This window comes from Pelodiscus sinensis, chromosome 8, assembly GCF_049634645.1.
Source record: "Pelodiscus sinensis isolate JC-2024 chromosome 8, ASM4963464v1, whole genome shotgun sequence".
NCBI classification, from domain to species: domain Eukaryota; kingdom Metazoa; phylum Chordata; order Testudines; family Trionychidae; genus Pelodiscus; species Pelodiscus sinensis.
The window spans coordinates 9,930,979-9,957,688 of NC_134718.1; the positions used below are offsets into that span (position 1 = coordinate 9,930,979).

Consider the following 26,710-nt stretch of genomic DNA (forward strand, 5'->3'; position numbering starts at 1 on the left):
AGTGCCTCTTCCTGGTACTTCACAATGAGAAATCCAGATGCCGTGGTATCTGCTGTATTAATTTCAATATACAGGTTGAACCTCTCTAGTCCAGAACTCTATGGTCCAGAAACCTCCATCGTCTGGAATGATTTTGGTTAGCCAGATGTCCCCTTATCATGGGTGTGGCCAACTTTCCCACAGTCCCATAAAGTTTGTTTATAGCCACTAGACCTAGTGCTCAATGTTCTGTGCTATTATTTAGCTCTAATTTACCCCTAAATGTCCTCTAACACCCCAGTAAGCAGTGAAAGTGTGGGTAATGCTGCTAGACAATATTGACCTCCCGTGAGCTGCAAAATTCTCTGGTTCGGAACCTGTCAGGCCCCAACGCTGCCAAACTAAAGAGGTTCAACCTGTACTATACAGGCCTAACTGTTAACATAACCCAGTTATTATCCAATGTCAAACCATGTAAAATACTGTTTGGAATTTGGTGTACAGAGGCAACTGCCTGCTTTGTACCATGCAACACACATCATCACAAATCCTTTGAACTTTCCATTAAAGATAAAGCAAAGATGAAAAAAGTTAAAGCATTTGAATTGTAAAGTCTTTGTTATTTTAAAATCCCTGGTTCACGTTAGTTGCGGAGAATTTTTAGAAGGAAAAGCCCAACAACTTGACAGTCTCTCAGATGGTAATAACCGTCCTTTTGGGGAAAGGAGAAGTAGTTAATTGATGATGAGTAGTCCTGTAGAACTTTAGAGAATTATATAAATAGTATCATGCACTTTTGTGGGCAAAACCCACTTTCTCAGATGAGTGGAGAAAAAAGGGGGAATCTCCAAATTTATAACAGAGAAGGAAGGGAGGGTGGAGAAAAAAAACCCTGTCAATTGTAGTGCCAATATGAATGAGGCTATTGAGTGGGCTCCAAGTGTCCCATACTTGGCATTTGATGTCATTTGGGTGTTGAATGTAACGGCCCATCCAGTTCATGTCTTTGTAAGCAAAGAGCAGTGAGCAAGAGTACCATGGAAACCTGAAAGCTCAATATTGGGCTGCAAAGGGAGTGATGACAAAAGTAAGGTGGAGAGCCTTTTTAGAGGCACAGGAGGGAGAGTTTGGGGATGTTAGGAAATAATTTCTGTATTGCAGAGAGCTGGAAGGAGCCTGCCAGGTAGGGTCTCTGAGCTAGGATGAAAAGGAGCGATTGTAGAAATGACTCACGAGGAAGAGAGGGTCGTGAGAGTGCTGTTAGTGCCCATGAGATGGGAGAGAAGGTGTAAAGGCATCTGTTCAGGGGACAAGGCAACAGGAAATGGTTGCATCTAGGAACTTATGTTCAGAAAGGGCTAAACCGAAGAAAGGCAGAACGGTCATTGAGGGGAACAACTGGGTTCCTATAAGCATCTGAGCTTAGCTAAATAGAAGCTCACAACCCTCTGAGGTTTACTTGGCAAATCTCCTGTTGGTACAGGCTTACTAAGCCACCTACTGAGAATACCAGGATCTAACTGAAGCTCTTCTTTAAGAAGTGCCTAGCTCTCTGTGCATGGCTTGGTAGCCTTTTAAATCTCACCAGGGATTGCTTTATGATTAATTCATTCTCACAAAAGCTCAAAAATTACTTCTTTAAAATGACTCGGCTGCATGCTACATCCCTTCTTAATGCCACATAAACCAAACCCCTACCACACACACTGCACTCATGAGAATTCGATAGGTGACTGCTGCTGAATGAATGAGAGATTCATTTACGTCAGCAAGCGTTTGTTCCAGGGCTTTAGAGGCGAGGAAGAGGATCTCCAGGCTGTGAAGTTACACACTGGGAAATATGTAAAAAGCCAATCACGCTGAGTCCAAATGGCAGCTGAAAGTTACTTCCATGTGTAAAGATCACTGAAGCATACCTGGTCAAACTTTAAGGCCTAAGTCCTTCTAACTTTTGGTTAAAACAGATCATTATTTACTGTGCCCACAAGGTTAAAAAAACAGACATTGCTGCATCATTGTAAACATCAGCTTATAATTAACACAATGACAACTTATCACCCATAGCATCAGCTTGGCACTATTCCTAGTCCTGCTCACATTCACCAGAAGCTGGATGTAACAAACTCAGGTAGCATAGAGCCATGGAACTAGGACAGATTATGGACCTCACCCCATCTCACCCTACTATCATTCGATCCATAATTACCCTTTTAAAAATGCTTCGTTAGGGTCATCATCCCATGTACTGTACTGGCTTTGGGAGGATGAATGAGTGATTTTGCAGTTATCTGGCTGATCCAGAGGGTAAATAATGGACCTGCTCCTATGAGTAGCAGGTCACTAAAACTACTATACCTGTTATCCCAGGAGCTGTAGAAGTTCTGGGACCAGAATTCTAGCCCTCAAAACCACTTTTAATAGCATCTGACATATGTATTGTCTCTTCACTCCACACTGAAAAGAGCCCATGTGTCCACGGCACAGAAGGGAAACAATATCAAAAAATAGCAATGCAGGCTTTTAGAACTTGCTGTTACTGGTGAAAATCAATGCTTCCATTTTGTTTCTTTATGGCAAACAATTACCTGATATCATGAACGTCTAGGAGGAATTCCACATTTTGGCAAACTGAGATTAAATATAGGTGGGAAGCTATAAATATCGGCAGGTACTTTTAATCAATTTTGAATTATCTAGGCTTCTTTCCTTCTAACTTTTCTGAAAGAAAGCTCTCTCTCCTGCTAAGATGTTATGGCAAGAGCAAGGATAAAGCCATCATTCTTGTGTCTAAGTAAAAACACTCCTTTTACAAGTCTGAGTAAAGATTATTGTGGCAAAATTTTGCATCCAATATACCCTTAAAACAGATGGAAAAATCTAAGAAAGCATGTAGACTGTACAAAATGTTTGATGTTCAGACCAGCTAAGCAAACCAGCCTTCACTGTAATATTTTTTGCCATCAATACTGTACTAATTATTGAAAAATTCTCTGCAGTGAGTTTTAAAGCCTACAAATACAGCTCTACCTGGAGCACAACGGCAAAATGTTGCAAAAGACCTGCATTGCTACTGCACTGGCAGACGACATAGCAGAACAACTGCATAAGTAGATGCCACATTCCTTTGTAGCTACAGTTCAGCAACATGTAGCAGCTCTTCATGCAGGTGTGTGAAAGGCTAAATATTGGTCAGTTCAGGTAGCAATAATGCATGAGCTATATTTTGGCACGCATCGAGGGTAAGAAGAGCCAAAATCCTACATAAAGAGACAATAGCAGACTCCCAATAAGTTGGATAAATGAACATACTGCTTGTAGATTCTATTTCCTAGTCTCATGATGTTCAAGTGCATTTTTCTTGGTCAAAGGCTATTTATTTTGGCTTTGCTCTATTTTACAAGGTTTGACCCAAGGTCCTTGTGAACCTGTGTATTGGTATTAATCAGCTACACTGTGCTTTGTAGTTGTGAGACTGCAATGAAAGACTTGAGAAGAGACAAAAGACACTTTACACTTGTATCCTTTCTATCTAAGGATCAGGCCTCAGCTGATACTACAGATATTAGATGTCAGATTCTGACATCACTTATTTTTACGCAATATAAAAGAAGTCCTTTTGATTTCTGTGGAAGTACTCCTGAGTAAAGTACTACTCAGGGTGCATCTACACAGGAGGACTTAACTCAAAATAAGCTATGCAAATTGAGCTATGTCAAATGCATAGCTTATTTCAAAATTGGGAGCGTCTACACAGCACTTATTTTGAAATAGACCACTCTTCTTCCGACTTCCCTTACTCCTCGTACAATAAGGGTTACAGGAGTCAAAGGAAAAAGTCCTCCAGCTTGACAGTATTTCAATATTATTTTGAAATAATTCCCTGCTATGTAGATGCAGATTAAGTTATTTTGAAATAATGTTACAGTGTAGATGTACCCTCAGTGTGAGTGGATGTACAGAATCTGGTCCTGTTAATTGTATAGCAGGTTAGCATTATTAAAAAATGCAGAAACTCAGGCAAATACAATTGAATTCCTTGCAAAAATTCCCACAAGGACTCAATTTTAGTTCTAGAAAAAGAGCACCTACCAGTCCCTTCTTCCAGTCTCCCACTGTAGCCATTAGCCTATGTAACCAAGAAACAGAGACTTGAGAACAAAGAGGAGAAGGAAGTTATGAGACAATGACAATAGGGAACAAAATGTTTTGGTCTTATTGTTTTTGGTCTTATTGTTTTGGTCTCTACTTTTGTAAAGAATTTTAAAGTGTTCCTTAAGAGCATTGTGACAAATTGTAACACTTGTCTTTTGGGCTTACACTTTGGTAATAAGATGCTAATTTATTTCCCAGGAGACATGGAGGAAATAATACTTACAAGGCTAATAAAGAGCAACCTCATGATTTAAATCCTTCAGTTGCATTTCATATGCCTGCTCATTTATTGCATAACAGATTTTGGCACTAAGTAAGTTAATTATTAGTGCTTCGGTTCCAGTTTATATCTGGACAATTATTATAGTCAAACACATATTTCACTTAATTTTATGTTTGATGCCAAAAATCAGTTCAAACTTCAATAATGTCACATCCTCCATATGAAAACCACACGTTATGTAAAGATAATCCAGACACAAAAAGACTTTGTGATACATCTTGCCTATATCATTACCTCAAGTCTCCTCTTTCCAATCACTTGCTGGCATCACAATATATTATTTTAAAATAATTTGCATATTCAGATATTTAATTACCATTTCAATTTTTAAAATTCATTTAGTGCCTTTTTTGATTTTTTTTCTTATTGTACATGTAAGAATTTGGGCACTAGCACCCTTTTCTGTAGAGCATTTGTTCTTTAAGACAAGCTAAAGTTGTAAAGAACTCAAAGCATCTGTATTTTTAATTCCATACATTTTTAATTTGGAGCTGTGTTTGTCTAGTCTACTCAAATATTTCCTAATTCTGTTCTTTTTCTCTTTCTATTGGAAAAAAAATGAGGAAAACTGAAAAGTATAATTGGCAATATAATATGAAGGCATTAAACTTCTTTCAATGCCACATTATTTAAAAATAGCATTCCATGGAGGGTGTTCACAAAGACTTTTATTGACAGGCTCAGTAGCTATCTGAAACTCTCTCAGGAACACTAACAGCTGTTGTGAAATATGAAAGAGAGGAATAGCACATATATATAATGTATTGTCTTCTAAGGCTAATCCAGGGGACTTCTATTAAGGAAATTAAATCTGAGAGTCTAAAAATCTTGGCAGTATGCTTTTTAGAATATAACCAAATAAACTGGATAAGTTAACTTACAAGATTTCTCTAGAATTAATTATTACAAATGTGGAATCTATTTTGAAATCCTAAATCAATGGTTTCAGAAGTGTTTTCAATTCCCCTTTTGGTCACTAGATGGCAGAAATGCACAATAGTTAACCAACAGAAACAAAAAATGAGCGCAAATTTATAAGAGAGTTTTTGTCATGTTAGGCTACAGAAACAGGAGGCTGGAGGAAACTGATCATTCCCCCACAGATCTAAAATAAATATTTTGGAGCTGAAAGTTCTTCACGTGTATTGCTGACATCACTTCAAGCTCTAGTTCAATTATGACAGCCACTGTATTTTGCCACTAATATTTAAGGTGCTGTCAACAATCCTATCTAAAATTGCATTTTCTGAAATTTATAGAAATGTGCTGAGGAAGGAAATATGAAAGATGGGGCTCCCATTGCTTGGCAAAGTTTACACAGAAACAAACACATGTAGCTGAGTGATTTTTTTTTAAATAATAGCTTGTCAAAATGCAATTTCACAGCAGTTCATGTGATTTGTGAATAGTTTTGTTAAAAAATGTTTTTTGTTAGTAAAGTCTAAGTGTTTTATTTTGACATTTTCAAATGTGTTTCAAAACATTTCATTTAGAAATGTGGCTAGTTAAAAAAAAAAAAACACATTCCAGATGATGGTACTATCAAACCTGAACCATTCCCCCACTTACTCCAAAAACCCTAAATATATCTAAAGTCAAATAAAATCTTTACTTTGACCCAAAACAATTATTCTAACTGCTTTTTTTCTCTCTACAACTAACAAAACAAGTTCGTATTTGTTTTAATTTAATTAAAATATTGCAAACAAGTCAGTCCCCAGTCTAGAGTAACATTTGGTAATTGAGAAAACAAAACAGTTACACCATTTTTTTAAAGTGCCTGTGTATATACAAGGTAATCTTTCTTTCAAACCTACTGCATCAATCATCTGAAAAGCAATTCCTCAAGAAGTGATTTTATTTAAAAGTCATCAAGACCCTATCCATACCGCAAACAGTATATTGTGCTCACACCTGTTGAAGGTCAGTCAGCAGACAGCCATTTTGAGCTAAATGATTCAATGTATATGCAACCTGATGTAGAGAGCAGTGCAAAGAACCCCTCCCCCCATGCCCACAATCTCCCCGGGACTTTTCTGATACAGGCTACTACCTGGGGTATTCTATGAGCTGGTCCATGGACACAGCAACTTGTTCACTGGCAGAACTGCTAGCAGGAACTTGTTATTGTAGTCAGTGCTGGCACAGGCAAAAGACATGAGGCTTCTTGCATGCTTCTGCTGCATCACCTGTGTCAAGTCTCATCTGAATCTGGCCCTTTCTCTTACATTGTCCTATTCATGCTTGCTTTGAATGCACTGTTGATATCTTTCTTCCGCAGTCACAGAAGCAATTTTTTTCCAGAAAAAAAAAAGTTTCACAAATCATCTCACTTTTGTAATAACACAGTCACAAATGATTTATCCAAGGCCTCCCATGGTTTACAAATGGTTCAGTGATGCAATCAAGGAGTAAAGGCAAAACCATATGTTTTTTGCGACCATTTAAATGTCACAAAGAGCAAATACTCAAAGCAATAGTTCACAGCCAACAATCTGTGAGCAAGCCACAAGCTGAAGCTGGTTTGCATGAATACGCCTCAATTGCAATTAATGGACACATTAGTAACAACTGAAGTCTGTTTGTGGATAATTAATGAATAGAAAAAGTGATCAATCTGGTACTTAAATCATTCCTTGAAAATTGCTTGCTCAGTTTCAGAGACAGATTTTCTCACACAACATGGCAGCAAAAATGCAATTTTGGGCTGCATGTGCAAATGCATCACTTCGTGAAGTAAGAAACACAATCCATCCATATGGCTTTGCTGTCCAGCATCACTTGCTAGTGAAAACTGGCAAAACTCCACTTGAGACATTTTCTTCACTAAAGTTTTAATCTGCAACAACAGAAAATATGGCTGACTATATTGAATGCTGGGTGAATTCAGTCCACAGAAGCTAACTCAGCTACCCTCTGAAGCTTTAGATTTATTAAAGTGGCAAGGAGTCCTGTGGCACCTTATAGACTAACTGAAGCATTGGAGCATAACCTTTGTGGGCAAAGACCCACTTTGTCAGATGCATCTGACGAAGTGGGTCTTTGCCCACAAAAGCTTATGCTCCAACGCTTCAGTTAGTCTATAAGGTGCCACAGGACTCCTCGCCACTTTTGCAGATTCAGACTAACACGGCTACCCCTCTGATAGATTTATTAAGAAAGACTTAAAAACCAAAGAGAAGCTACTGCTAATGGAGCCAATAACAACAATCTATGAATTTCTAAAGGGTGTCTAAACACCAAAGAAGGAAAGCCAATTTAATAGATGGGCCAAAGAGGTAACATAGGTTGCTAGAAGTAAATGTAATGAAGTTAGGGAAGGGAAAATTTAGGTTGCATGTCAAGAAAACCAGAATATATTAAAGTTGTGAAATCATCTCCAGCTTTTGGAATTTTTACTACCTGACTGGGCATTGTAGAAAACACTCCCATACTGGGAGGCAGAGGGATGGATGATTTAAAGAGTCTTCCCATCTCTAATAGCTATGATCCTAAAATACCAGAGAAGAAATCAAAGCTTAGGCTGTGATGGCAGTCCTAATGGCATCTCATGACAGCTGCTCGTCAGACTTGGGTGCTGCCACAGCTAGTGGCAAGGGGCAGTTTGTTTTATCTGCTTACTCCACCTCTATCAGTATTAGCCTGTCTAGGCAATTAATTCTGAGGCTAAGTTTCAACCAGAATCAATACCTTGCTTTTTTCCTCACATAGCATCTATAGTTGTCAGATTGAGAGGCAATTTCAGGCATTTAATGTGGCTAAAGTAACAGTGTTAAAACACCGTGTGGTATATTTGTAAACTACTGCTGAATGTATTTCTGGAAGATACTTATTTTTACAGTGTTATTTAAATCAGTATATTGCAACCCATCTGAAAGCAATGAGGATTTCACGGTTGAAAATGCAGCTGTGTCGGCTAAAACACAACTCATGTCTGTTACAAAAGGAGAGAAAATTATAACATAAGACTCATCCCTCTAGACTGATGTCACTGTTTTCACAGAACAATTTCATTTTTAACCTAGCTTCACTGGAACTGGACATAAAACCTGTACACACTGCAATGCACTGTAGTCATTTGGCTGACAATCTGTGAAATTATTTTTTTTAAAACACGAAACTCTGCTCTTTTTGTTGGCAATGTTTTCTTGGGAAGATTCTCCTCTCCACAGATGTGTGTGCTTGGACTGGAGAATTGTCCTTTTATTGCTATTATCAATTTTGCGTATAGTGTTATGCTAGAGATATAGAGGATTTTATGAAGCATGACATTGCCAGCACAGGCATGACTGCTTCTAAAAGAACAGTGGATGGAGGAAATGGCCAGGTAGTCTGCTTTTCTAAGATGAAACCTGGAAGTAAGTAAACTTCCCTCAAGAGAAAACAAGGATATTTGTGACCCTGTCATAGAATCCACCCCTAGGGAAAAATGGTACAACGTGACTAACTGAAGAAATAAACCCAGCTCCATAACACTGTTCAAACTGTCTCCAGATACGCTAACATTTTTCTCTCTTCTGTGTTTCACCTTACTTTTGAAAGGAAAGTTAGAGTAACAATTAGGAAATGAAATGTCGATCAACAAGCATGAAAAAAAGACGGGAAGAAAATTTGAGGTAAAGGGAATGAGAAGGAATCCATGATGATGTGGTGCGGAAAAAGGTTTTATTGACACTCATTTAGAATAGCAGTGCTCACAAATGCAAATTCTTCCCAAGTGAGTGTTGATAAATCTTCTGTACACTACCCACACCAATAAGTATTTTCCACAGCCAATGGCACATTTATAATAAATATTTTAGAAATGTTTCCCAGATACGTTTTTTTTAAGTAAATCCTTTCTTGATGATGCTTCTCTCATCCTTTCTGAATGACTAGAGGGGAGGAAAGAAAATTAACTGGCTTTCCACTGTAACTGAGCAATAAACTAATGTATTAAGATCATGCAAGTCCTTTTTTACTCTTGATAACTATGGAAATGCATGATGAAAGTGGCTATATCTCGGTTCTTGAAATGAATATTTGCTTCTCTGGAAACTGTGTTTAATCTTGGGTAAAGAGGGGTTTGGTTTCTTTTGTTTTGCTGTAACTGAATTATAATGTCCATCTATTTCCCTTGGCCTCATTTACAGAGGCTTAAGATATCTAACTGATTTAACCAGTTGGGACAGTTCTAAGTTATATTAAGGCAATGGCACCATAAATTGGCAGGAAGTCACATCTGCTCCCTCGAGTATCTTTGCCTTAGGTGAACTCACCTCAGCTTGCTCATTCAAATCCCAAAGGAAGCCATGGATCAGTTCAAGAAACCCCAGAATGAAGTGCATTCTTGATACTATCCCATCCTACCCTTAATACCTAGGGCTTGGGAATTCTCCTGTGCTCAGGGAATCCTTACATTGCCTGCTTAGGTCAGCTTCATAGCCCTTTATACTACTGCAAAGGGCTATGGGAATAGGCCAAGGTCTGGTGTTTTGTTGAGGGAAAACGGAAAAATATTTATACCATCCTTGGACTCTTCAGGCAGAACCAACAATCTAAAGGGTGGACTCAGAGGTTCATCATTAACACATATTGCTGGATTTGTACATAATTCGTTTGTCACAGCATGTAGGAGCAACACTGAAGGAGCTGAGGTTATGGCTCTAAATTGTAGATCTGGCAGGAAGCTTTAATGATTCATGGTTCATTCTTTCACAGAGGACCCTTCTGCTCTGAAGGGGGAAAAAAACCACAAGGAGAGTGGGAGACAGCTTAGAGCATTGCCCGTTGTACACAAAGCCTAGGCTGATTTCACAGACAAGTTCAGTCACTCAACAGGGAATGAGAGCCTTCAGAAGAGGTAGCCACGCAACAGACAAAAGCGAGACTGCAAATGGCAACCAAGGGGAGAATGCTCTTGCCTGGATCGGGGATGACTCTTCCTACCCAATGGGAAGGAGTCACGTTCAGTCTTGAGCTTCCTTTTCCAGTAAAATGGCATCTACAGTGGCAGAACTAATTTATAAAATCTGTAGAAAGTGTATATGCTCTCTAATATTATTATTAATTATTTAAGTTGTGGTACCACACTGAGTACATCACGCTGTCCTTGTCCCCCAAAACATATAGAGAAAACAATCATCCCTATGTAGTGAGTGGCATTGGTTTAACATTCAAGTAGCATCCCCCGTCATTGCCTGGGTAACCCCCGGGAAGCTAATGACCCAACCTAGCAGACTGAATTTTTATGAATTCAATAAATCCTGGTACTTTGCCAGACGTCATCCCTGACATTGTGCCATGCCGGAATTTCTAGGCATTGGTCCGGTTTGAAGAGTTCTCCAACTCCATGTTGGCATCCAAGCACAATGTAATCAGCTAAATCACTCATCACAGTGCTGACATTGTCTAATGACAAGAGAACACATATAAATCAAGAAGCAAAGAGATATGCCATCAATTAATCTGATCTGCTGTCACGTTGCACATGCTAAATATGTTTGAGGATCGCAAGTTCACTTCAGACACCTCTGATACTGCCTCCCCTCCCCCCCAGTGTCATCAACCAACTACGGTGGCCTCATTTAAGTGTCTGGGTTCCAGGCTGCAAATGTCTACAAACCACTAAGTGTAAACTGGGAACAGCCAGTCTTATCCTCTCCACCTCACCCAGCTGTGTGTGTGGATGAATCCAACAGGAACCATGCTCACTTAGAGCCAAATGCAGACAGCGGACAACTGGTTGTTTTGTGCCCACTCCACCATCTTATTCTTATTGCTGACCCAAACCCATGGGTAATCAATCCTGTGGTACATTAGAGACTAACAAAAATATAGATAGTATCATGAGCTTTTGTGGGCAAAACCCACTCCCTGGGATGATGAGCTGGAGAGGAACAACAGAAACCAACTATTTTATAACAGAAAAATATTATCTGTCAATTGTAGGACTGGTGCTAATGAGACTAATTAAGAGGGCTTTGAGTGTCCCATACTTAGCTTTTGATGAAAAAATGAGCTGTTAAGGGCAGGGGACACTGGCTTTCTAATGCAACATCCAGTTAATGTCTTTGTTTAAGCCCAGGGAAACAGTGTCAAATTTGCAGAAGAATACCAATTCTGCCCACTCACTCTCTCTGTAATTGGCTGGTGAAATTCCTTTGTAGAAGTATGGCTACTTTTATATCCATGTTATAAAACACTTGGTTTCTGTTATTCCTCTCCAGTTCATCATCTGAAGAAGTGGGTTTTGCCTCAGAAAGCTCATGATGCTATGTACATTTTTGTTAGTCTCTAAGGTGTCACAGGACTACTCATTGTTTTTAAAGTTACAGACTAACACAGCTACCCCTCTGAGACTCCAAAACCAGGGTAAAGTGGAAAATGGGTTGGGGTGGTCCCTTGTAACCATGACTGCACTAACTATAGCAAGAGCTTTGACTGAATAAGAATTCCAATATTTGAATTAAAGGGGACGTCTGTGTTTTGTATTAAGGATAGAGGAACTTCCAAATACTAGGCTGGCACATGGTTTGTTTTCCATTAATATTTCTCTGTCGCCATCTCTGCTTCTCTGCCCTCCTCCCCTGTGCATTCTCCCTTGGTATTTCTTTTTAACACTGTCTGCTCAGCTTCATTTTGTGCTTTCTGTTTTCACACAGCACCTCGTTATTTTCACCACACCAGCAGTGGGAAACCTGCGCTTCTATGTGCAGCTTGAAAGACGTTTTGTTTACCATTGGTCATGCACAGAGTTGCCAGATTCTGCTGGTTTCCGTCCATGTCGGTTTTTGCATACCAGTATTACTAGCATGACATGCAGGTAAAGCAAGGGCATGTGAAGTGAGGTGTGCGCTAATCGAAAACAACATTGGCTATAAAATCCAGGTGCTCTTGCTGCATCCAATCAAAGTGCTCTTACAGTTCGACCAGCACACCCTACACATTCTTAGTACACAAGCACAGTAAGCAAAACTACCCTGTCCTGGCAGACCGCCTTGGTTGTGACAGTCTAGCAGACCATTGAGATGACGGAGGGCCACTCATGCAACCCATTCACTAGCCTAGGGAATCAATCATTGTTCCACCCCCATGGTCTTTCCTAAGCAAAAGGTCACACCAATACTATCAGAGTCTTTCCAATTGTTCATACGAGTTGGCCCCAATCAGTTCAAGTTTTTGTTACACAGGTTCATGATGATTCATGGCAATGTACGTCTATAAATGAATGCTTTGGATTGTCTGCCCAGGTTGTGAGCAGGAACAATTAAATTAAACTTACCTTTTAAAAAGTAACTTAATCTCAGACACTTCTCCTTGCAAGCTGGTGTTCACTGCCACGCAAATGTCACCAGGTATCTATTGCAACTCTGCCGTACTGGGAATTGCATTCACGTATCAAGAGTATAATGGACCTGGTAAGTGTCCCATGCAATATAACCCACCTGTCTGCTGAAATGAACATCCTGCAAAGACAACATCTGTTCCATTCCTCCACTTACATGGGATGCAGAATGAAGAACTGCAAAACTCTGTCAAACTGGGCCTTGGTGTGTGTGTTTTGATATCAGCAATTAAAATGAAAAGCTATTTACTTACCGAGCCAACTTCTGTTTAAATACACTGACACAAACACCGGAGGGACTGTGAAGAAATCTACCACTGAGTTAACCTCCAGCCAAAACCATAGCTTGTCATTGGCTGCAATGAACTAGAAAAAGAAAAGGGGGAAATAAATCAATTTATAAACATGTTTATACATTTGTGTACAATATTCTCCTCTCTGAAGATTAAGTTCCCGTTTTACTTTAGAAATTTGTGGAGCAGCATTTGGTGTGCTCAGATGAATCACAAGACTGGTTTACTTGACAACATTACCTGGCAACACTAAAATTAACAGTGAGAGGGCCATATATCAAGAGAAAAATGAGGAACATTTATGCATTGAGTTCTCAGATTTGTTGAAAGGAGACAGCAGCAATACACCCCTCTTTTAGCATTTATCGAGATCATTCCAAGTAAACTCTTTTTTATAAAAAGCCATGGAGAGTGCAATCAGATTTCCTTCAGCACCTCCACTCAAGTATTTGATAGCAGTTACATACATGTGGTTGATACCCAATTTTTCCTGGCATTTTTATGATCTCAATGAGATCGTATGTGCTACGTGGGCTATTCTGAACATTAATGTTTCCTTTAGGAAATGTGCAACTACTGTCATGCAAAACTTGGAGTAAGTGTACACACCAAACTCAGATGCACATCAAAGGCATTCTTTCATTTAGTTAGAGAAATCAGGAATCTACCCCAGCTAGCACTTGACCGTTGGATGATTAGATATAAAAGCAGTACCTTCAACTGAAAGCAATGTCCATAAACCATATCATTGTTTCTCAAGTCTCTGACTACTTGTTGCCTCTTTAAAACTGTTCTACATAAAATAATACATGTTGTACACCAACCGCATTGCAACTCCAGAGAGATTATTAGAAAAGGGCATGGAGTGATAAGAATCCAATAAAAGTCCTATACCCAAACAAAAGGCCCCGAGTTTGTAACAACACATTTTTCCATGCTCATGAAGTCCCATTAAAATAATTAAAGAGACACCTGCTTGCTCAATTGACATCAAAGGTCTGGCATGAAAATATAACAAGGAGATAACCAAGTGTAGGCTGAAACTTGGTATCACCTTGCTCAGCAAGGGTGTCCCAAACTTGGGGAGATTTTAGGAAGATGTACATGGAGATATTTAGTCACAACAGAGTTGGTTTCTTGTGTGATTTTTAGCCTCCCATAACTCAGAATTCCCTTACTTTCAGAAATCAAGTCAAACTGAGACTTGATTCAAATTCAGTAAGCAAAAGACATTGGTTTTTTCTATAATGGTACTGAATACAAATACTGTGAAAGTAATTCATTTAAATAATTAATAACTCTCAAACAAATTCCATAACTGTAGCAGGATAAACTCCTGAGGTAATACTTATCATGCTCTAAGTGTTTGCATGCCATCATTAAGGTACTTCGCAATATGTCATGCATCCCAAAGCCATGATTAGCTCTTGAAAACCATAGTTCTCTCATGCCTTATTGCCTGACTATCTGGTAATTCATTTAATTTGCGTTTTGTCTTCATCAGAAGTTTGAGAGCTTCTGTTTCTCCTCTGCAGTAAACTTAGGATGCCAGCTGAGTAAGAATTTATACAGGATGCATGCATGTATTTGGACACAAATATCTTCTAGAGCTGTAGATAAAGTAATATTTATATGATTGTGAGTTGCATTTCATTATTCCAGGGGGAACAGATGAAGATAATATATATATATCCATCTGATTGATTATATATATATATATATATATATATATATATATATATATATATATATATACACACACACACACACACACACACACACACACACACCTCTGAAGAAGTGGGTTGTGCCCACAAAAGTTCATGATTCTATATCTATAGATATATCTATAGATACAGATTTGTTAGTCTCTAAGGTGCCACAGGACTACTCATTGTTTTTAAAGTTACAGACTAACATGTTACAGGCTATCTCTCTGAGAATTCTATTATGTATTTGTGATATAGAATATGGGAAGCAATACTGAAAATACAGAGATAATCTGTTTTTCAAAGGGCTAACTAGTGTACCTAGCTCAAGTCAAACTGACCAGATAAAATAACTCCCAATCAAGACCCTTTTTCCAAATCACAAGCCAAACTTTCTTACTGATTCCTAAAATATTGATAAAGTTTTTCTTAACTTCTTATGCTCACGATTACACTTCCAGCTCCTGAGAGGAAACAAAAGCAGAAGTACCAAGATACCACAGGAAATATGTGAACCCCCAAGAAGGATATAGAGGAAAGCCGATGAAAGAATCTTGAAAAGATTTCCAGGCCAATTTTACAGACTATCAAATCTTTTGAGGTTCTCCCCATAAGCATTAATAGCCAGCTAACAACAAGCAGTGTTACCCTCAAGGGCATAGCCCTTTCGCCTGAATTTAGCAAAAAAAACCAACATACATGACAGGGAAAATTGGCCCACATTTTTTTAAAATGACTAGTGATTTTAGGTACGTTGATTGCACAACCTGATTCACATTAAACAGATCTGGTTTTCAGAACACAGGGAGAAGTGATCAATGATGCATTTTCAAAATACCATTTTTTTCGAATAACTTAGCATTTCAGACAGCTGCTAGCTTGATACCATTTCAGACAGCTGCTAGCTTGATAGCTTGCAGACAGTATGGCTGTGTCTAGACTGCAGGCTTCTTTCGAAAGCATCTTTCGAAAGAGCCTCTTTCGAAAGATTGCGTCTAGACAGCAGGCGGATCTTTCGATAGAGGAAATCCGCTTTTTCGAAAGAGAGCACCCAGCGAGTCTGGATGCTCTCTTTCGAAGACGGCCTCTTTACATTGAGGAACGCCTTCCTTCAAAAGAGGAACTTTCGAAGGAAGGCGTTCTTCCTCGTGAAACGAGGTTTACCACCATCGAAAGAAAAGCCGCGTTCTTTCGATTTACTTTCGAAAGAACGCGGCTTGAGTCTGGACGCAGGGGAAGTTCTTTCGAAAAAAGGGTACTTTTTTCGAAAGAACCCCTGAGTGTGGACACGGCCTATAAATGCAACACAAGATGTAGCACTGAATTTCCCTTGCTATATCACCAACGCGTCTGCACTACTGAACTAGAGCAAAAACACGGAGGAGCTCAAAGACAGTTCAATCACTCTCCCAAGATTGCCAAGAAGGACAGGAGTTTAATGCCAGTTGTAGCAATTTTTGTGATGTAGACATCAGTCCATTCGGAACTGGACTGAGACCAAATTCCACACGGGTCTTTGAACAGTATTAGAGGATAGCAGATTGGCAACGGTCTAAAGTTATCTATTCCAATCCCCTTAGTAATCCAGTCCTATCATCACTCTTACTTAGCCTCTGAGCCCTCAGCCAAAATCCTTACTTATTGGTCTCAGAAACCACTTCATTTCCTGGCATCAATTGTGAATGAAGAATTAGGCAGCTGCCAAATAACCTCTGAGTACAATTCTTGCATCCCTCCCCAACCCATGTGGCATAATTCAAGGTACTTACACGCAAGCCGAAGTAGAGTAGGAAGAACACGTTGAAAGCCATGTCTATCTGTAATGTGAAATCTTTGTAGAAATTCTGGCAGGTTTCTATTGGGCTATTTGAGAGAAAAAGAAATTGAAGTAAACTGGCGGTATCAGATTGTGTGGAAAATTTCAAAAAATACCCCCTTTTCAATTTTGCCTTTGGTTTTGATAAAGGCCTGAATTTAGGAGCTACGATTGTTTACCCAGCCCCCTGCAAAATACAAGCAGGCATTTCCAAAAAGAACATTTAATTCATTCAATTAGTCACTCATTCATTCCTAATGCTCACATGTTCAGGTGAACTACCTGAAAAGAAACATGCAGACATTTTAAGGAAAGACAAGCAGGAGAATACCTTGGGATCCCCTAACTCCACATTAACCCTTAAAGAACTGACTTCTTTTTATTGGATGCACAGCTACATTGGTGTAGGAAGTAAATCTACCAGGCATACAATTACACTGAAACATTAAACACTTCAAATTAATGTCATAATGTAAAACCTTAAAAACGGTAGCTGCTTATGAATAGATCACCCATTAACACCCTGGGGGAGTTTGTCTTGGTAAGATTTGTTCTCATAAAGAGTTCTTTTTTACATGGCTCATTACATGAGTTGTGTACAGTACTATGAGCTGAGTAGCAAAGCTGAACAGCCCACTAGTAACATTAAACAACAACAAAACTGTGGAACTTGAAGCAGTACTCTAAGGGTTAATTTTTGCATGCAGGTAAATCAATTACCTTTGTGTGTGCAAGCAGACATTGCACATTCTAGCATATTATATTAAGAGTAAGATAGGTCCAACTCCAAAGCATACGCTATACAAACTGGTACTTTACAGAATACTTAGATCTACCAGCTCATAGAGCTAAAGAAGGAAACCTTTTCTATATACATAATTAGTGATTTATTTTTGAAATTCATATAACAGATTAGGGAAGCCACAGAAAGGTCTTCAAGTTGCAGACCAAGGTAAACAGCACATCCCAATATATATATAGCAAACCATCATTTAATCATAGATATCTAAAGAGGAAAGGGAAAAATATACTCCCTAGCTGGAAAGTTCTTGATCATTTAGAACCATGGAAAATACACTTTTAGGAGAGAGATGCAGAATTTTCTTGGCTTCTCCTGTTCAAAATCAATCACTGAGTGCAATACCAGTTAGTATAGTTGTACCTCTGCACATATGATGCTGAATTGCTCAACAAGCAAGGTTCTATGCATTATGAATTTCAGTAACCTATTTTAAGATATAAAGGAAATTAGCTGGGCTACCAGGTCATTTTATACATGCAGTCAAATTCTCTCCGTTTCTTGTATACATTACAGGTCAAACAAGTTCAGTATAGCATGCCCTCTCTTGACTTTAGATGCATAAAAATATGGCAAAAGTCTCCCTGACATACAGTCACCTAGTGTTTTAAGAATGTCAGTTCAGTAGGAAATTGTATTCAAAATGTTTGAAAGAAATACTATTTTGCTTTGATGTGAACACTATGAAACATGCCACCTAAATTATAGCTGAAAAGCTGATTTACAAGAGCAGATGGAAAGAAAAAAACCCCAAACAGCTAAAAAATTAATGTATGTATTGAAATTTGCATCTCTCACTCTACTCATACAGACTGAGTTACAAAAAAAGGATGGACATCAGCAAAGAATCAGTAAATGTACCTTGTGTGAGGACATTTTTGAGAACAAAGGACCTTGTTTTAACAAAGCAGGCTACCCAGTTGAGTCATGATGTACCACAGCAACAAAAATCAAAGGAAGTATAATGGAAATAGGAAAGATTATGCTGCAGCAACACAGGGTTTTAGGGCCTCTAACTCCTAGTTACACCACTGTAAAATCAGCAGTAACACCACTGAAGTCAGTGGAATTACACACGTTTAACAGTGGACAAGAATAATCACTCTTATTGTCTTCCCTCCATTGCCATGTAGTGTCAGCATGCCTGCTCTCGGAAGGAGTCAACCAGGGTTGCCAATGAGGCCTGCATGTCTGCACTGCTGTCCTTCCAGAAAGCCATACGATTTTTACAAGTGCGCTAATGCCATTGTTCACCATGGCTTCTCGTGTTTCTACAGCACTTAGCAAAAGGAGATTCCGATCCAGACTCTGGGCGCTATCAAAAAACAAATACCACCACTAATATTCCCACCTCTCAAGTGTCCCTTAATTCGAATCCCTCATTTCTAGTCCCAAAGAAAGTTCTGTTGTACACAAATGTGGTGTCTTTTTGCTTTTATTGTTGAAAATTCTTTGCATCAGAAATGTAGGATCATGGAAAGGCAGGAAAGCTATTTACACCAAAGAGATGAATTCCACAGCAATCTGACTTTTCCAAACGCTGCAGGATCAAGTCTCTGTCATTCATTTAGGCCATGACATTTGACTATGTTGCTGGTGATGATAATCCTGACTGTAACCATTTTCCTTTCCCATGCTGTGGATTATACAGGGTTACCACTAGTTCCTTTCTCTCCCCAAAGTCTACAAACCGTATATATTCTGTGAAAAAGAAAAAAAAAATCTACAAAAGTATTCACCATGACATCCTGCAAATAGTTAGCCTTGGAGAACACGTCCGACAGATAGGCACAGAGATTCTAAAGGTACCAGGATAACTATTGCTTTGGTCCTTTTCCAACTAATAAAAACATGAAGGGATATCTTTTCAGTGCAATAAGAAGAAAGTATCAGCCTTAAAACTCCTATTAGCAATATGGGAGCTGTGCTTTTCTTCCTTACTCCAAGCAGAAAACATAACCACAGCGTTACTACTGAATTTTGTTTAGAAAAAAAAAATCAGTCAGATTATACTAAAAGTTTCATTCTCCCCTCGGTGCCTGGATGGAATTCACATTTCTACGAGATATTAGATCACATTTATTTCTCTTACTGTGAATTATTTGGGGGGAAAGGGAGGAATATTAAAAAAAAATCACACAAATATAGTTTAATATAGTGGAATTGAATGAGGGCAATGATTCTGGTGTAAATTTTGCATTCTGGTTAAGTAAATACCATAATTAAAACAAATCAGAGTGGGACACTCAATAAGAATACAGAGTCAGACAGCCATGGAGATTAATAAGGGACTTTTTTTTTTTGTTTTAATTCAAGTGCCTTTCATTTATTAACCATGTTTTCTGGACCAAGCCAAGTTCTTTTAATTGAAAAGCAAACATTGCTTTCCTGCAACACACATATTGATCTGTTCTAAATGCTAGCCAGTTAGTTAAGTGGCTACGTTTGGAAGGCCTCGCTTTAAAGCTTAACATCAATAATTTCTCCAGCGCCCAAAGGGTTTTAATTATTTCTCTGATGGACTGACATGATATGGGTGAATAACCGGGAATGTCCCCATATTGATGGTGATGTTAGGTAGCACTACAAAGGGTATGTAGTTAGGGTTGTTTTGTGTCAAAGGGAACACTCGCCATTTGGATCAGAACAATATTTTAAACAAACAGAGGAAAGAACTCCCACTATATCATGAATGGTGCATATGAATGCAGCATCACCTTGGATGTAGCCCAAGGCTACATTCAGAAGTGTTATCTTTCTTTTGCTCATCTTCTAAGATTAACCTTAAATGACACACACGCTCTTGCTGTGACACAACCTTTTATCCAAAGAGCCAATTATTGCTGTTTGTAATTTACAAACTCGGGGGCCAGATTCTGATTTCATTCGCGCCAGTGTACATTGGGAGTAAGTCCACTGAAGCTAATGGGAGAATGCCCCTCCCTGTGCTGTCCTAACATTGAGCAGAAACTGGCTCTGGATTGTACATATAGGACTGTGAAATAAGGATGTGTTTATTTCTACGGTTACAATATTTTCTAAAATAGGATTCAATACAGGGAGCTAAAATTTAACCAGTTGGTAAAAGAGGCCCCATTTATGCTCTCACTGAATTCTCTGCATGTTTTGACACCCACACTCCTTAACGTTCCTTCATCCCTTGCCACTGATGTAGAGACCTTAATATCCTCAATTCCCTCTCCCCCCACAGCTACAGTTTTGAATCCTCCCCCTACTGTGAAACCCTGCCAGTCTTTCTGCTTTTTAGTTTTCCGGCCTGCTTCCCCACCATGGGAATGGCTTATCCAATTCATTCCTCCCTCTGTCTTTCACATTCCACCTAAAAATCCATGAATGCCAAGAGGCTCACATACGAATGTGCACTTCAACATTACGTCACTGTGTGGTGCCCTTATTCACCCAATTTAAAAAAAAAAATCTTCTGGGTCTCGGTTGTGTTTTTGACTACATCTGCAATTGACTTGATGCAAACAGCAAGCTTCTTGGGACAGCACCTGCCTTCCCCTTGCCAAGAAAAGCAAGCTCCTGTTTTCGTTTCCCTTTCCTAACACAACATCCCCTTCTACTTTTACTGTCTGGCACAGTACAAACTGGATGCCAGAAAATTAACTTTCTGGTGTTAACCTGATTAAAAAATGCATCTCAGCTCATTTCCTCTGCAGATGCTGTTCCCCCAGGAAAAAACTATTACAGTATGTTAGCAAGTTCTCAGGGCCCTGGGCAAGCTGAATTGACGTGTGGCAATTTCTTCTAGGTGAGACAAACACCGTGTTTTCACCTTAATACAACCAACAGAGAGGCAGAAAAAAAAATGCACCAGGAAAAAGAAACCAAATCATGATTGTTAATAAACGAATCCAGAACACCAAGTGTACCTCCTAGAGCACAAACAATTTGGTCTTCATGAAGTCAGGGCCAGAACCACACATCTTTGCTTCATTTTTTTCCACACGTCACTCAAAGAAGCCACTCTTACGCTAAACCAGTTTGTATACAATTTGTTTACTTGGTGGGCTTGAGGTCTGATAAAGCTGTGTTTCATTCGCAAACAGGCTAACCAAAGTTATAACACCCATACGATTCTGTAGAGAAGAGGCAGCAGACAGACTCTTCTCCTTTCTGCCTTTTATGGAGAGAGCAAATACAATGCAGCAGCCAGCGTTCACTATCAGGGACCACTATCTATTCGACTATTCAACCGTCATCTTGCTGAGGCAGGGGCCATATCTTCTTCTCTGTGGAAGCAAAGTGGAAACCCCACGTATATTAACGAGCATCAAATGCTGCAAAGAAACATGCATGGTTTCCTTTAGATAATGCTGTAGATAAAACTAGCTGCACCCTGGGAGTAATATCCTACCACAATCCACAGTTATATTAATGATGACAGGACACAGTTTAGAAGAAAGATTCCTCAGTGTTCCCACTAGTGAAATACCCACAGCCAAGGCAGCTGTGTAGAGATGGAAACTGGGGACTTATTCTGAAGGCAGCTGCACTGCATATCCTGTTTTGAGCTACTAAATCTGCAGAAGAAGAGATTCAGAAGCAGAGCCCACTGGTACCCAGCCTGACCTTTACGAGGTTGGCAGACAGCATGGTGGGCAAGGGATTTATAGACTCCCTGCTCCTATTCAGTTGCCTTCCTCCCATTTGGTCTCTGTCCAAATGTCCAGGTCTATTACGAGGCTTCAGATTGAGGGAGCATTATTCAGGTCCTCTAACTACCTATCTATCACCATGGCTTGCACTTCGGTAGGGTCTCTTATCCTGCAGGGTAAGTACAGAAATAGCTATTTCTGTCCTCCTGCTCCTTGAAAGATTATTCCTATTACTATAGCTCTCTCCCACATGTCAAACAGGAAGAACCTCACTGCACTCCGCTGGTTGCACGTCACAGGATTCAACTGGCAAAATTCCATGCTGACAAAGTCATACACGCTGCACGTTGGGGGTCAGAAAATATGTCAGTGGCAAAGTTCTGTAGCCCAGACTCCCAAACTTTGTGTGGCACCAAAATCCATGGAGCCTAATGAAGTTGGTGTGATTTCAGTGTAACGTAAGTACAACACATAGCCACTTACACCTCTCCTCTAGCCATCTTCTAGTAAGTGTCTGATTCTCCTCTCACATGCATGAACTTTACACTGGTGTAAATGCCAGGACTTTAAGTCACTCCTGGTTTACAACATTTGTAGTGACAGTACAATCAGTGCCAGCTGTCAACTTCCCCTAGCTAAACCAGCACAAGTTGGCTAAACTCAGCAATGGCATTATGGTGCAAGTTACACAGCCACATGCAGCTTGTTCAGTCACTAAGAATGGTGCAAGTCAGAAACATCAAATGAAGTCAGATGACTTACAGCACTGTAAAACTCGCGCATGCATTTGACTTAATACGTTCATGATATTCTGCGTCCCCAGAATATCATGGACATCTGCTATTAGGGAGTCAAGTCCTGGCCCTTCCCTAATACAATTTTCCATGGAGTGGTTAAGTATTCTTAGGAGGGGATAAGCTTCCCATGACACCATCCTTCTGAAATTCCAAACCAAAGCTACAGTGCTGCTGCACACAGAATCCCAAAACACCAAATTATGTCTCTCTCTCTCAGCACACACAATTCTTCCACTTGTAGAATTCTGATAAACATTCAACCTCTCTTCTGGATACATTAATAGCTAGGAACTTCACCTTGGTGAATAGCACATTTCATGTAAGGTGCCAAAAAAAAGGTTTAACTAGTGTGGATTAGCATTCAGTGTTTGTCCCACAGAAAGAAGAGGTTGCACAGCACTAACTGCAGTAATATGAAATTAAAGAGCAATTTCACGTAACAATGATTTTACAGGGCAGAATTGTATAAAATACCATAACCCTGGGAGTTAACATAGCACCATTCTTCTTGTGTTGCCATTGCTCAGACAGTTTTAAAAATAATTTAATGTTACTTTTGTGATTGCTTTTGTTGCCAGCCTAAAGGCCACTCAAGGTGCATCTACACAGCACCCATAGTTCAAAATGTGCTACGCAACTTGCGTAGTTTATTTCAAATGTATTTTGAAATAGCTTATTTCGTAATTCAGCACTGTCTACACAATGCCAAATTTCGAAATAACTCGCTATTCCAAAATGCCCCTTATCCCTCCAGTTACTGGGACATTGGAATAAGCCACCCGTTATTTCAAAATCTATTTCAAAATAGCAGGCTGCTTCAATAGATGCGGAATAGCTATTTCAGGATAATTCCGATATCCCAAAGTAGCTCCGCAGTGCAGATGTACCCCAGGAAATAGCGTGAAACTGCATTACAACAGCAAGCAGAAAGTCCATGGCAAGGATAAACAGGGTATTCCCCATACTCAGAAATGAGGCAGTCAGATTCTCAACAAAGCTCTTCCAATAGAATTACCTTAGCAAGGGTGTAGATCTCATTGACTTGCATTACCATGATAAATCCATCCTCTCTCTGTCTTACAAAGATTTTTTATCCTAGAAATATTCTGAAGATTGGTACTGGCCTAAAATGTTGATATTTTAGCAGATGCACGGAACTCTAATTTTTCATTATGAGAACCACTAAAATATGCACATGTAAAAAACAAACCAAAGTTAACAGGCCATAGGTGAATATTCATGTGCCATCCAATAAACAGACAATTATTCATAAAGATAGCAAAAGGGAGATATACCTGGTTAAAACCAGGAAGCTACTCACATGCTGCAGAAAAAGGTCATTGACAATCTTACAGAAGCAGAATTCCTTCCCAATCCCACATATACTGATCAATTAGACCCTGAACATGCTGACCAAGAACCAACCAGCCAAACACACAAGAGAGAAAATGCTTCATGCCATCTGAGAGCATTGGCCGACCCTGCCCCGTCTATAGAAGTCTCAGGTCCCATCTCTGATGCTTTAGAGAAAAAGACGACAATTGGAGGGCGAGGGAGGGAAATTCATTCCTTATCCCTGCAGGGAGCCAGCTGAAGCACTGAAACAAGAACTTGTGAATCATAAGACCAGCAGGGGCACACAGGGCTGCTGAATCCTCCCACCCGCACCACAAGCAACCCCATCATACGAGCTTACTCCTAAAGGTGTCCAGTTTGCTCATAAAAGTCATTAACTTGTTTGTTCCCCACATCTGCTACTGAGGAACTGTTCTAAAACGTCATTCCTCAGAGGGCTAAGAATTAAAAGACACTAGCTTGTCTAGACTACATCCCTCTTTCAAAAGAGGGATGTAAATGAGCCAGATCGAAAGTACGAATTAAATGCAGATTTAAATATCCCGTGTTTCATTTGCATAGTCACGTCAGAGTGCTGTTTTGAAAAAGGGTATTTCGAAAGTAAAACTGCAGTCTAGACGCGGTTCTTTTGGAAAAAAAACCCTTTTCGAAAGAACCTGTACTCCTAATATTTTCAGGAGTACAGGTTCTTTCGAAAAAGGGATTTGTTTGGTTTTGTTTTGAAAGAATCACGTCTAGACTGCGGTTTCACTTTTGAAATATCCTTTTTCAAAACAGCGATCTGATGCAAATATGCAAATGAAGCTCGGGATATTAAATCCATGCTTCATTTGCGCTTTTGATCTGGCTCATTTACATCCCTCTTTCAAAAGAGGGGTAGTCTAGATGAGCCCTAGGTGCTGGAGGAACCCTGACACTGATGAAGAAGCACAGAACAACAGGGTTTCCCATCAGGGTTGAGAGCGGTAAGACTATGACTGTTAAAGATTGTGTGTGCCTAGAGTGCTTTATAATTTCATACACAGTCACTCCCTAGCGTAAGGTATGAGACTGCAACACCTCAGGAGTGGCTACTTATTCACTTCTGGGGTAGAAGTTATAATTAATGCAATATGAATAATGTGGGTTTCTGTAGATAGTGAAATGAACCGAGCTATACTACAGAGATTAGAGATGCAGGACACCGCTGCTGTGGTTAATGCAAAACTGTCTTTATGTTCTGCTTATACAGACTGTTACACTTTACAAAATGTCCCCAGTTGATCTCCTGAGTACTGGCTGTAAGAGACCACTCTACCGCAAGACAAAATGGAAGAATATCTATTCCAACGATGTAACTACCTATTCCTACCACTCAGGTAGTGCATTTAGTTTTCATAGCTTAATGGCATTTTAGTCTGCACTGGACAAAGCTACTTTACTTTAGACTCTGATTCATTACTACTTGGTACAAATTAGTGCAGATGTCTCCCTTGGACTTGTGACCCAATATTGACCTAGTAGATAATTCAGAAAAGATGTAAAACAGAATGAGGTGGAAATCTTTAACTTTCTCACTCTGTCATTTTCACAAAGGAGTCACATTTATCTTGCATGAGAGGCTGTCCTATTTGTTTATATGGAAGGAATGATAATTTAAGGGAATGTCAAATTTTTGAAGTCTACATTTACTGAATATTATGAACTCCTGAAAAGACGTGGCAAACAGAATTAAACAGAAAAGTAATTCGGGTTGCATATAACTTAATACTCCTACTTCACGGGTCTCCAACCTTTTAAAGGATGAGATCACTTTCTGAATTTATGTGCAATCCAGGATCTACCTCAAACCCAAATATCTTTGCCCCATCTCCTTCATGCCCCTTCTCCAAGGTCCTGCTCCTGCTCCCTCCATGCTCGCTCCTTCCCTCATTCTCCCTCCCTTTCACCAGGCAGGGGAAGAGGGTTGGGGCAAAGGCATTGGTCTTGGGCTAAGGGATTTTCAGTGTGAGAAGGACTCTGATCTGAGCCTGGGGCGGGGGTGGGGTACCAGAGGGGGGTTGGGGTAAGTCTCTGTAAGGGAGTTTGGGTCTAGGAGGGCTCAGGGCTAGGACAGGGGGTTGGGTTGTAGGAGGGGGTACATGACTGGGACAGGGATTCAGGAGGCAGGCTCCAGCTGGACACTGCTTACCACAGGTGGCTCCTGGGTGGTGGTGCAGTGGGGCGAAGGAAGGCTCATGCCTGCCCTGGCCCTGCGTGACTCTCAAAAGCAGCCAGCAAACTCCCTCCAGCCCAAACCTGTGTCCTCCACACCCGTTCTGTGGAAATAGAATTCAGGCTGAGAGAGGGAAACAGCTCCAAGGCAAAGAGCAGGAGATGCGCAGCAGTGTGGGGAGGGGCAGCGGAAGTGCTGCACTTGACAGCCTCATGGCCAAACCAGTCAAGATGATCTGTCAGAGGCTCCAAGATCTACCAGTAGATCCCAATCGACTGGTTGGTGACCACTGGCCTACTTCAATTTTTCAGATAAGAAAGTTGTTTGAAATCTGAATGAAAAAATGCAGAGTCCTGGTGATTTGTTAAAGGTGAAAGCCAAAGG

The 26,710-nt window shown here is 39.8% G+C and overlaps 1 protein-coding gene across 27 annotated transcripts in view; it reads right to left on the reverse strand.

Moving 5' to 3' along the window:
- The window catches only part of KCNMA1 (potassium calcium-activated channel subfamily M alpha 1), a 742,164-nt gene that overhangs the window by 254,648 nt on the left and 460,806 nt on the right, over window positions 1-26,710 (reverse strand). For all 27 annotated transcript variants that reach the window (XM_075934710.1, XM_075934709.1, XM_075934712.1 and 24 more), the window contains 2 exons: window positions 16,512-16,605; window positions 12,995-13,106 (listed from right to left, as the gene is read on the reverse strand). In XM_075934710.1, coding sequence (XP_075790825.1) covers window positions 12,995-13,106; window positions 16,512-16,605 — 206 coding nt within the window. The remainder of the gene's footprint in view (window positions 1-12,994; window positions 13,107-16,511; window positions 16,606-26,710) is intronic.